Here is a 13327-nt window from a genome sequence, read left to right on the forward strand (position 1 = left end):
AAATAGAGGGCATAGGTTTAAGGTGAGAGGGGAGAGATACAAAAGGGTCCAGAGGGGACGATTTTTCACAGAGTGCTGGGCGTCTGGAACAGGTTGCAAGAGGTAGTGGTGGAAGCGAGTACGATTTCATCATTTAACAAGCATTTTGACAGATACATGGGTGGGATAGGTATGGAGGGATATGGACGACATGCAGGCAAATGGAACTAGTTTAATTGTGAAAACTGGGTGGCATGGGCAATTTGGGCCAAAGGGTCTGTTTCCATGCTGTAAACCTCTACGACTCTAATCACAACATGCTGGAGAAATTCAGCAAGTCTGACAATAAGAGTGGAGAGAGGGCCTGTCAGTTATATGGCTGTATTTATATGAATGTGCATGTGCAAAATTATTCAGAGAAGGCTATCTGCATACCTAAAAAAACGCAATCGGTGACCGAAAATCCAACGAATCTTACCTTCAGCTAAACGGACCAAGCTCTCAAGCATACGAATTGTAGTCCTGGCTGCATTTCTAAACCCGCTTTGACGCTGTACTTGGTAATATTTCACAAGGATTTTATTTGCTTCACCAGAAATCTTAGGTTGCAAAGTTTTGATGAGACAAAAGTAAGTTTTCATTTTCTCCATGCTCCACAATTTGTCAGAGATTGTTGGGCAAGCTAAATCATTTTATAAAAATAAGACATATTGCTGTAAGCCATAATTCAATGCAAACTTCACATGTTTGTTTACACTATGGAAATGTTACTAAAAGCATACTAAGCAAAATTGAGAAAAGAAGAATAACTGCTTTTCTTAAAAAGCAGACCTTTATTTTCCAGAATGAAAGAAGCTATCACTTTGTCCCATTCTTCATTTTTGGTATCCAGGAGTACCAATACTAGATCAAATCGGCTCAGAAGTGGACTGGCAATTGCTGTATTTACAGTGATCGATTCATCAGGATCATACTGGCCTTTTGGATTTGTAGCAGCAAGGACAGTTGTTCTTGTGTTCAACTTGCATACTAGGCTAAATACGGAGAAAATAAGATTAGTATCAATCTACTGTGTTAACATGTGTAAAATATTCCATTCACACATTTCAGTACAGTTCTAGTCGAATTTTTATTTACATACCCAGTTCATTTCTTTAAAATTATAGCAGCAATCCTTTATTATTACAGAGCTTCACATACGGAGGTAATGGACTGGATTTTCCCAAACTGGAAATTATTAAACTTGAGAGGGTTCAGAAAAGATTTACCAGGATGTTGCCAGAGGGTTCGAGTTATAAAAACAGGCTGGAACTTATTTCACTGGAGGGTAGGTGGTGAGGGGTGATAATAACCTTATAGAGGTTTATAAAGCATGGATACGGTGAATAGCAAAGGTCTTTTCCTTAAATAGAGGAGTTCAAAACTAGGGGATATATCTTTAAGGTGAGAGGAGAAAGATATAAAAAGGACACAAGGGCAACTTTTGTTTTTACAGTGAGCGGTTCGTTTGTGGAATGAACTGCCAGAGAAGTTGGTAAATGCAGGAATGGTTAGAGCATTTAAAAAAAACATATGGATAAGTTCATGAATAGGAATGGCTTGGTTTGATACGGGCCAAACGCAGGCAGTTGGGACTAGTTTCATGAGGGAACATGGTCAGTGTGGACTAGTTGGACTGAAGCGTTTGTTTCCATGCCGTATGACTGTACGTTTATGACTAAATCCCAGTAGTGTTGGACACAAATGGTGGTTGGGACTGCAATCCGAGATTTCTGCCCTTATTGCCAGTACTAGCAATTTTTATCATGTGGAACAGCATGCACACTGCTGTACCAGCATGATCAGCACCATTGTGAACATGTATAATTCTGAACTTCAGCAATTTTGCAAACAGCACTGACAGGAACTACTTGGTAGAACACTGGAACACAACATCAAGCAATATCCCTATTCCTTGCTCCCACCTAAAAAGTGAAGATGTGGCCCATAATGTCTCAATACTCATTACAGGCCAGCATCTGGAAGGAAGACATTTAACATCCAAGATATATCATATTTTGGTAACAAGAGAAATAATATTTAAACAAGTCTATTCTAAAACATATCTGCTAAAATTACAGCAAGATGTAGAGACACATAAATTTAAGGGACAAACCTGGATTGAAGTAGACAGTTGAATCAGACCGTCTCCTAAGTTAGAATCAAAGAGCTAGGTTCTAAAGAATATTTTTGAATGCACGGAGAAACAAAGCAGGAGTGTTTACAGTAGTAAGAGACCTGCAGAGTGTTTTGATCAAACACACTGCTACTAATGATGGAGAGGAGGAAGCAGATTGTAGCAGAGTTTCACCTCCTGCGCATGTAATAGAGGCTCATCCCACTAACTAGTCAAATTATAGATGGAGCGCTTCCTTTATTCCGAATTTTTAAAATCATCAGTAATGCTACTGGGAAATGGAGCACACTTCAGAAAAGTAGAAGGGAAAAGGCTTGATTTAGACTTGTCCTCAGATATAGGCAAGGCTGCATTTATTGTTCATGGTCACCTTGCTCTCAGATTTAGAAATATATACTATGATTAAGCAGAGTCAACGTGGCTTCATGAAAAGGAAGTGACAAGCAGTATAGATAAAAGGGAAATAGTAGATACAATATATTTGGATTTTCAGAATGCTACTTAAGAAATTAAGACCCCTATGGTAATAAAGATAGTATATTAGCATGGACAAAGGATTGGCTAACTAGCAGAAGACAGAGTTGAGATAAGGGAAGCATTTTAAGGATACCAACTTGTAACTAATGGTGTGCTACAGGGGTCAGTGTTGGGCCCACAGTTATTTATAATGTATATTCATGTCTTGGATGAGGAAAGTGAATGCACTCTATCAAGTTTGCAGATCACACAAAAACCAGTGGGAAGGCATATACTGAAGGTGACACAAAGCCTGTGGAGGGATACAGACAAATTAAGTGAGTTGGCAAAAACTTGGCAGATGAAGTGTACTGTGGGAAAATGTGAGGTTATGCACTGCAGCAGGAAGAATAAAGGAGCTGAATATTGTTTAAATGGAGAAAGATCTCAGAGACACACAGAATAGAAGAATTTGAGTGGCCTCATTCAAACAGACAAGGTAACATACCAGAGATAATGGGAACTGCAGATGCTGGAGAATCCAAGATAACAAAGTGTGGGGCTGGATGAGCACAGCAGGCCAAGCAGCTTCTTAGGAGCACAAAAGCTGACGTTTCAGGCCTAGGCCCTTCTTCTGGTGAAGGGTCTAGGCCTCAAGCTTCAGCTTTTGTGCTCTTAAGATGCTGCTTGGCCTGCTGTGTTCATCCAGCCCCACACTTTGTTATCTTATAAAGTAACAGACCCTTAGGTTCAACTCGTCCATGTAGACCAGGTTTCCCAAAGTGAACAAATCCCATTTCTCTGCATTTGACCTATATCCGTCTATGAATCAGAAAAAAGCTAGCATTCAAATTCAGTGGGTAATAGAGAAAGAAAATTGAATGTTGGTCTTTCTTTCAAGAGGAATATAGTATAAAGGAGGGACATTTTGCTAAAACTACACAAGGCACCAATCGGATCACATCTGGAATTCTGCCAACAGTTTTGTGTGTCTTATCCAAGGAAAGATAAACTGGCATCGGAGACAGTCCAGAGAAGATTCACCAGGCTGGTACCAGGTATGGAGGAACTGAGTGTTATAAGGAGAGATTGAGCAGGTTGGGCCTGTACTTACTGAAATTTAGAAAAATGAGAGGTGGCCTTATCAAAATGTACAAAATTTCTTGGGGGCACTTGATATGGTTGATACAGAAAGTTTGTTTCCTTTGTAGAAGAGTGCATGACCAGAGGGCATAATCTCAGAATAATGGATGGCATAGTTACGACAGAGACAAGGAGGGGTTTTTTGTCTCTCAAAGTGCAGTAAACCTGTGGGATTTTTTGTTAACGAGGGCAGTTGAGGCTGTGTCATTAAGTGCATTCAAAGCTGAGATATTCAGATTTTTAATCAGTAAGGGAATCAAGGGTTATGGGGAAGAGGCAAAGTGGAATTGAGGATTATCAAATCAGTCACAATCTCATTGTGTAGTGGACAGAATTGATGGGTTGAATGGCAAACACCTTATGTAGTACTTGAGAGTGAACTACATAATAATAGAACTGGGGTCACATGCAAGTTTCCTGGAAGACATTAGCAACTTGGTTAGATTTATGCAACAATTTGGCAGCTCATTCTCATTGTATGAGATTGATTGAATTAAATCTCAAATTTTGACACTGCAGAATTTATATCCTCAATCTCCAAATTGCTGGTGCTTCACTGTACATATTTCTTCCAGATGCACAGTAGCAGTAAATCAGAAGTGCACTCTTGCAGCCTTGCACAGAAAGTGTACTGTGTGGTCACCATGCCAGTGGAGAAACTGTAATAGTGTTAAAACAACTTTTGTAGTAAATTGACCACATGGAAGCAAATGCTAATACATAGTTTGGGCAAAGTAATTTAAATAGTACTTCACTCTACAACTTAATTAAATCATCAATAATGTTGAATACAATTATGACAATCTACCAACAATTCTGCATAACATTTCATATTTTAATCCATGATTATAGAGAATATTTAGATCAAACATTGATCAATTACCTTTGGAATAAGTCTTATCTTTGTATTACCAATGTTTAACTTATTGTCCAAAACAACATACAAATTGTTCATACTTAAATTCATTGGTCACTTTTGTGCTGCCAGACAGACATTGGGATCCAAATTCTTAAAACATCTTTGATCATAGTTTACAAATTTGAAAGATGAAAATGAGCATCTTACCCTGCCTTTGCCACACTTATAGTTTGCTGCTCCATTGCCTCATGAATGCTGCTTTTATCATGTTCTTTAATACTATTAAATTCATCAATACAGCACAGACCTCCATCTGCTAGAACCAGTGCTCCTGCTTCCAGGTTCCACTCGCCAGAGTCCTTTACTGCAGTCACAGTCAAACCTGCAGGAAACACCAGGTCCAAAAAAAAAACGCATTCTAATCTCATGACTCACGAAAATTAACTGTAGTACATTTCCAATCACTTTTCTAAAGAGTATTAATTCTACAGGTATGGACAGTACTGCTAAGTCTAGTTTTATTCCTCAGGCCTGTCGCTTCTTAAAAGGTGGAATGAACTTTGTTACACAATTGCAGTCCATGTGATACTCCACAGTGTGACTTGGACTTTTTGATCCAGTAACACAAATTTATAATGGGAAATGTTCCCAGGTTGGGAAGGCTATAGATTTTTAATGTGCAGATTGGAGTATTTTTCCTTGGTGAATAATACTACGGCTGGGATATCAAGGGTTCACAGCTAATTAAAAAAGTGAACTAACTCTGCAAACAATTATTTCTTTGAATTATATGGAATACACCTCAATATTCTATTTTCTGCCATAGTCTACATGTAACATTCCAAGTATAACACTAACATTGTATCAATGACCAATCTTTTAAAACAAACCAAAGGAAGGGTAAATGCTCATAATAGAAACAGGTCAGTGAACAAATGTTGTGCTATGCAGATAAATAAATGCTTCAGTAAACGTAACTGAACAAAAAGGAATTGATGTTATTAGTTCTCATCCTGGAATAACAACAGGTTCCTCATGACAATTGCTGGAAATCTTACAAAAATCAGCAAACAGACTTATCCGTGATTTTTCTTATAGTAGTGAAACAACTAGAATGAAACAACTTGTAATAAGCAGTTATCAACAAACATGCATTTCATTTCAGCAATAATAATGTCATCTTGCATGTCTGAAGTTCTGATAATATCAAATGAAAAATACTGTAATGAGTTCAAAAAGCCAAAAATTAAAAGAAGAGGCACCCAACCTATGCAATTCACTAGCACACAAATTGGATACAAATGGTCCATAAAAAGGCAGTTCTGGAAGTAATTTCTTCACATCAAATGCTATATAACCAAAACTGCAATGACAGAAATCAACTCTGTGCAATCTATGATTTGGTTAAGTATTTTTTTTCGTGTACTGCTTTAGTATTTTAAGTTATTACTAGATGGTCTCGTGTCCTATGTAGCCTTCTTTGCTGATAATTCAGCAGCGCTTTTTTCCCTAAAACTTTTCACAAATTATCATCTTCAGAGAGCAATGAATTTACCTTGCAGATCAGGCAAAGTAATGGAGATTAAAAAAAGCTAATGACATAATAGTGTATGCAGGTTGTTTAAGGAACTTCAGAAAATCAAGTTGGGTTTGTTCCTCCCAACAAGCTGCACAACCTTTGATTTTGCAAGCTGGTAAGTAATGAACATAACTGGAGGCAGGAAGTGGTTGACAGCTGATAGTTTGAAAGTTGGTGTAAAGGTAATGTACATAATTAGTTGGTCACTAATGAGAAAAACAGTCATAATGCTTTTTGTTAAAATAGGAATTTGAGATACCTTACTGTGAAGATCATAAGTTTATAAAAGATATCAATCATGTTCCTGATCAGTTTTTTTCCTCTAAAGAGAAAAATTTACCTCTATCAGCTTAGTAACAGAGCTTGGCATTTCAAAACTGAAATTATCTTTGTTTGCCATACTGTACCGATCTTATCATATTCCTTTGCACTTTTGTTAATGAATCAATGTGCTTTTACAGACACTGTTGCAATGCTTCCATGCTTCTTTCACTAATAAATTGATAAAGGAGAGCATTAATTTATTTTGACAATCAATAACATACTCTGTGTCCTAATATGGATTAAAACATGCTTGGGGAGAGGCAGCTAGATGTGTTCCTAGAGCTGTGCGATCTGTCTGAGTTTTCCGCTTTCACTGCTATAATTCATGTACCAGATTTGACCGCTTTCTTTAAGCAAGTTAGTTTAGTTTTGGTAATCTGATATTAGTCTCCTTGGATTTCTGAACTGCACTTCACTGTCACTAAACCTTACATCAACTCAAATGGATTGGTTGAGGTTTGAAAATTGGTTCTATTTCTTTGATCTACCAATGGGTAATTCTGTTTTCCCTGTACACCTATTGGTCTCCACCAGTGATATCTGCTAGACAGCATCTTTCCTTGGCTTTGGAAATGGTTTTTCTTGTAATCTCCATATTCTATGGAGCACTACTGCCCTCAGATGGCTGTTCAGCTTCTGCTATTTTACACTGTGCCACTTCCACTAAATGAAGCTTCTCCGTCCCTATCTCTTAGCCAGTATGAGAACTCCTTGCTGCTCTCCAAACTTACCATGAAGGCGTCTTTTAACCAGATGTCTATCTTTGTCCTGTTGTCTTTTGTCACTTCCTATCCTTTTAATTCATTCAGGCTCCTTCCTGACCCTTTCTGATACTGCTAGCAGCACTGTTCAATTCAAATGATCTTTCTAAACTCACTGAACATTTTGCTGTCCCTGTTGCACTTCTGAACCTCTCCTCCCTTTCCTGATGGCTTTCTCTAGCCTTGCCCACCTCTGGACAGACCATGTCTTTTTGAGGGGTACATTTTGCTGCTGGCCAATAAAAGACATTATCTTAATTAACAAATTACGGATATTGTAGAATCGTAGAAGCTCTACAATGTGGACACATGCCATTTGGCCCATCAAGTCCATACCAACCCTCTGAAGAGCATCAGATCAAAATCCACCCCCCCTACCCTACATGTTCCGTGGCTAAACCACCTAGCTTGTACATCCCTTGACACTATGGAAAATTTAGCATGGTGAATCCACCTAACCTGCACATCTATAGACTATGGGAGGAAAGCCATACAGTCTGCCACCAGCTACCTATTCCACCAACTTGTCTATGTCTTTCTGAAGTTTTACACTATCCTTCTCACCATTTTCAAGGCTTCCAGGATTTGTATCATTTGCAAATTGCGCCCAGACTAAGATCTAGCTAATTATTGTAAATCATGAAAACAATTGTCCCAACACTGATGCCGTGGAACTCCATTACAAACCTTCTCCCAACCGGATGAGCATCCATTTTCCATTTCTCTGCTTTCTGACACTCAGAAATTTTGTGTCTATGTTGTCAATTGTACCTTTTATTCCATGAGTTTTAACTTTGCACACGAGTGTGTGTATCTTTGTTTCAAAAGCCTTCTGGAGGCCCATTAACACATCAACCTCATCAGAAAACCCATCAGTCATTTGGGTGACTGTCTGTGTGGAGCTCACACATTCCCCCTGTATCTGCGGGGGTTTCCACTGGGTGCTCTGGTTTTCTTCCCCAGTCCAAAAGATGTGCAAGTTAGGTGCATTGGCTATGCTATATTTCCCCGTAGTGTCTACGTGTGTGTAGGCTAGATGCACATGCAGACGAGGTGGATGAGCCATGGTAAATTGGTGAATACAGGGATAGGGTAGATATGGGTGGAATGCTCTTTGGAGAGTCAGAGTAAATTTAATGGGCTGAATACCCTCTGTCTGCACTGTAGGGATTCCATGATTATTCCATGAAAGTTAAATATATTACTTTCCTGATGAAATTCATGTTGCTCTACTTAATTAACTGCATTTGCCCATATGATTTATTTTATATGAATCATTGATGTTTCAGAAATTGCCAAAAACAAAGTTAAACCAACTGGCTTATGTCCTAAACTATTATTGAACAAGGTCTTAACTTTGGCAATTTTCCAGCACTCTGGCGCCACCAAGTCCAAAGAAATCTGAAAGATAATCATCAGAGCCGCTAATATCCATTCTCACCATCCTTGGAAGTATCTCATTATCTCCCAGTGCCCTGTCAAGTTTAAGTACAGGCAGTTTGTCCAATACCACATGTTTGTCAATTTTAAACCTTCTAAACAACTCCTGATTTAGACTTAATTGCTTTCCCCTTATTCTGACCCACCTTATTAACTTACTATTTTCTATTCTAGTGCTGTCTAACTTTCCCAGTGTTTTGTGCACTTTGAATTCCCATGTGACATTATCTCATCATTCCCATACCTCTGCTGTGTTAGCCTAAGCCTCCCTCAATAACACCAGTAAAACTTCCCACGAGGAAACCAGTCCCCACTTTGTCCAGGAGCAACCATTTGGTCTGCACAGGTCTCATGTTCCCGAAAGCCTGTCTCAATATTCCATGATTCTAAAGCCTTCCTTCCTGCCCCAGCTTTATAGCTCATTTGTGTTTTTCTCCTATTTCTAAACTCACTTGCAAGTGGTACTAACAACAATCCAAAGATTATTATTTTTGAGATCCTGCTTGCTAATTTTCTACCTATCTCTCCAAATTCTGACTGGAGGACTAGATCCTTGTTTGTAGATCCAATAACCTACACTACTGGTTGCAGATTACTCACTTGTCTACTGAGGGTATGATGCAGCTGCTCAGTGGCCCTTGATCCTGGCAAGAGAGAAGCAATCCATCACCTTGGATTCATGTCTGTCACAGAAATTCTCTGTTCCTCTATCAATTCACTTATCACTGCAGCTCTTCCAGTCAATCTTGTAACCCCTCACACAACACCAGAGTCACAAAGTTAAAGACTTGGCTCTGGCTGCGCTTTCCAGACAAACCATCACTCTCAGCAATATTCAGAACTGTTTGGAGGATGGGATGCATTGTAGGAACTACCAGCCTGTTCTTTTTTGACCAACTGGTGGTTATCCATTCCTTCTCTTTCTGTGCTTTTTCAAGGTTGCTTCAACTCTGCCGTTCCCTCATTTTATTAATTAGCCTTGGTCCTGCTCACGCAAAATAAGAACTTAGTTGTGAGGATAAGGGTAGACTGGCCATGGTAAATTGCCCATAGTGTCCAGTGATGTATTGCTATCAGGAGAACCTTACTGCTATTGATAAAACTAATAATTAATAGACTTTACCAATTGCAATAAACCTTAGTCAAAGCACCCCCTTCCCCAATGCACCAATTCTCACATGAACCAAATTCCCCACTATACATAGCCTGTATCTCACTCAGGCAGAGTTACCTGAATGCATCCTTGATTAATAGGAGTCCAGATTGGAAAGGGTATGGAATCTTGGTACACAAGGAAAATTACCTCACAAAAAGTTTTCATCAATCTTAAATGTCTGTAGCCACTGGTCAAAAATGAGCTGCTTAGATCTTTCAAATTTAAGGTATGTTTGGTCAGGCCACTTCCTGTGGGAATGGAATTTTTGCAAGAATAACTTCGCCATCAATTGGCACACAGTTTAAATAGCCCCTTTTGCTGCTACGTCGGTGTCTGCATTCTCCTGAGACAAGATGGAGTAAACTTTGTGTACTTTTCCTGTCAGCTTGCTCGCAACAGCAGTATACATTGTTAGATGGGGCACTTTAACTACTGTACTAACTATTTGGATGAGATGGATAAGGCATCTACCTCCTGTTTATCAAAGATAATGATTAAATGACCAAACTTATATACTTCAGACCTTGTTAGGGGTGGTTAGCTCACAAGTGACCCCTTCACTGGGTACTTTGGGGGAGACCCTTTGAGGCAGTAAGGTGGCTCAGTGGTTAGCACTGCTGACTCACAATACCAGGGTTCAATTCCACCCTCCAGTGACTGTCCATGTGGAACTTGCATATTCTCCCCATGCCTGCATGGGTTTCCTGTTTCCTGTGTAGGTGCTTCAGTTTCCACACAGCCCAAAGATGTGCAGGTTAGGGTGGACTGGCCATGGTAAATTGCCCATAGTGTCCAGTGATGTATAAGTTAGATGGATTAGCCATGGGAAATGCAGAATAACAGATAGAATAGGGGTGAGAGTCTTGGTGGGATGATCTTTGGAGAGTTGGTGTGAACTTGTTGGGCCAAATAGCCTGTTTCCACACTGTAGGGATTCTTAGATTCTAAACCACCCTTGAGTCAAGCTATTTCAATTTCAACTCCAATTCTAATTCATGAAAGTCTATTTCTTATCTTCATTCTTGCTCATGCCTCTTTCATTTTATTATTCTTGTCTCACTTTCTTCCCTTCCCATTTCTTTGAATTACTTCCAATTTCCACTCTTCTGGTTTTAAATTATCTGTTGCCATGTCTTCAATTTACACCTCTTGAAATTTTGCCAACTGCTTTGTAATTTCTGTTTTCCTGGCTTTTGGACAGAATTCTACTTTTAAGTGATGACTGAGCTGTTAATTCTCTCCAGTCTCATTATATTTGACTTAATGATCTAACTTCCCAAGCAGGACACCAGCTGCAGATTGCACTAAGAAAAAGGGCTTTTGCAAAAGAAAGAAGTCATCATTTTGTTCATGATAATAAAATGTGAGGCTGGATGAACACAGCAGGCCAAGCAGCATTTCAGGAGCACAAAAGCTGACGTTTCGGGCCTAGACCCTTCATCAGAGAGGGGGATAGGGGGAGGGAACTGGAATAAATAGGGAGAGAGGGGGAGGCGGACCGAAGATGGAGAGTAAAGAAGATAGGTGGAGAGAGTGTAGGTGGGGAGGTAGGGAGGGGATAGGTCAGTCCAGGGAAGACGGACAGGTCAAGGAGGTGGGATGAGGTTAGTAGGTAGCTGGGGGTGCGGCTTGGGGTGGGAGGAAGGGATGGGTGAGAGGAAGAACCGGTTAGGGAGGCAGAGACAGGTTGGACTGGTTTTGGGATGCACTGGGTGGGGGGGAAGAGCTGGGCTGGTTGTGTGGTGCAGTGGGGGGAGGGGATGAACTGGGCTGGTTTAGGGATGCAGTGGGGGAAGGGGAGATTTTGAAACTGGTGAAGTCCACATTGATACCATATGACTGCAGGGTTCCCAGGCGGAATATGAGTTGCTGTTCCTGCAACCTTCGGGTGGCATCATTGTGGCAGTGCAGGAGGCCCATGATGGACATGTCATCAAGAGAATGGGAGGGGGAGTGGAAATGGTTTGTGACTGGGAGGTGCAGTTGTTTGTTGCGAACTGAGCGGAGGTGTTCTGCAAAGCGGTCCCCAAGCCTCCGCTTGGTTTCCCCAATGTAGAGGAAGCCGCACCAGGTACAGTGGATGCAGTATATCACATTGGCAGATGTGCAGGTGAACCCCTGCTTAATGTGGAATGTCATCTTGGGGCCTGGGATGGGGTGTACACTGCCCTCCAACCCCACCACACCCGGCACCTTCCCCTGCAACCGCAGGAAATGCTACACTTGCCCCCACACCTCCTCCCAAGTATATCACATTGGCAGATGTGCAGGTGAACCCCTGCTTAATGTGGAATGTCATCTTGGGGCCTGGGATGGGGTGTACACTGCCCTCCAACCCCACCACACCCGGCACCTTCCCCTGCAACCGCAGGAAATACTACACTTGCCCCCACACCTCCTCCCTCACCCCTATCCCAGGCCCCAAGATGACATTCCACATTAAGCAGGGGTTCACCTGCACATCTGCCAATGTGATATACTGCATCCACTGTACCCGGTGCGGCTTCCTCTACATTGGGGAAACCAAGCGGAGGCTTGGGGACCGCTTTGCAGAACACCTCCGCTCAGTTCGCAACAAACAACTGCACCTCCCAGTCACAAACCATTTCCACTCCCCCTCCCATTCTCTTGATGACATGTCCATCATGGGCCTCCTGCACTGCCACAATGATGCCACCCGAAGGTTGCAGGAACAGCAACTCATATTCCGCCTGGGAACCCTGCAGTCATATGGTATCAATGTGGACTTCACCAGTTTCAAAATCTCCCCTTCCCCCACTGCATCCCTAAACCAGCCCAGTTCATCCCCTCCCCCCACTGCACCACACAACCAGCCCAGCTCTTCCCCCCCACCCAGTGCATCCCAAAACCAGTCCAACCTGTCTCTGCCTCCCTAACCGGTTCTTCCTCTCACCCATCCCTTCCTCCCACCCCAAGCCACTCCCCCAGCTACCTACTAACCTCATCCCACCTCCTTGACCTGTCCGTCTTCCCTGGACTGACCTATCCCCTCCCTACCTCCCCACCTACACTCTCTCCACCTATCTTCTTTACTCTCCATCTTCGGTCCGCCTCCCCCTCTCTCCCTATTTATTCCAGTTCCCTCCCCCCATCCCCCTCTCTGATGAAGGGTCTAGGCCCGAAACGTCAGCTTTTCTGCTCTTGAGATGCTGCTTGGCCTGCTGTGTTCATCCAGCCTCACATTTTATTATCTTGGAATCTCCAGCATCTGCAGTTCCCATTATCTCTGATTTTGTTCATGATTATTGGATTGAATTCTAAGATTTATGACCTAAAGCTCCACTTATTAGATAAAAACAGAGGGTTTCTTTTTACCTGACCGGGTGGACTAGTTTCACTATCTTGACAAAAAAGTTAATTTCCATTCAAATGACTTAGTTGGTTTTGTGAAGCTTGGTTAACCTGTGTGGTCAGTCATTTGCCTTGGCTGTTT

General features: G+C 41.4%; 1 protein-coding gene across 2 annotated transcripts in view; it reads right to left on the bottom strand.

The window, feature by feature from the left end:
• Window positions 1-13327, bottom strand: part of mcm9 (minichromosome maintenance 9 homologous recombination repair factor) — a 45446-nt gene that overhangs the window by 11937 nt on the left and 20182 nt on the right. For both annotated transcript variants that reach the window (XM_048531799.1, XM_048531800.1), the window contains 3 exons: window positions 4821-4995; window positions 811-1013; window positions 458-661 (listed from right to left, as the gene is read on the bottom strand). In XM_048531799.1, coding sequence (XP_048387756.1) covers window positions 458-661; window positions 811-1013; window positions 4821-4995 — 582 coding nt within the window. The remainder of the gene's footprint in view (window positions 1-457; window positions 662-810; window positions 1014-4820; window positions 4996-13327) is intronic.

This window comes from Stegostoma tigrinum, chromosome 4 (assembly GCF_030684315.1).
Source record: "Stegostoma tigrinum isolate sSteTig4 chromosome 4, sSteTig4.hap1, whole genome shotgun sequence".
In the NCBI taxonomy this organism is placed as follows: domain Eukaryota; kingdom Metazoa; phylum Chordata; class Chondrichthyes; order Orectolobiformes; family Stegostomatidae; genus Stegostoma; species Stegostoma tigrinum.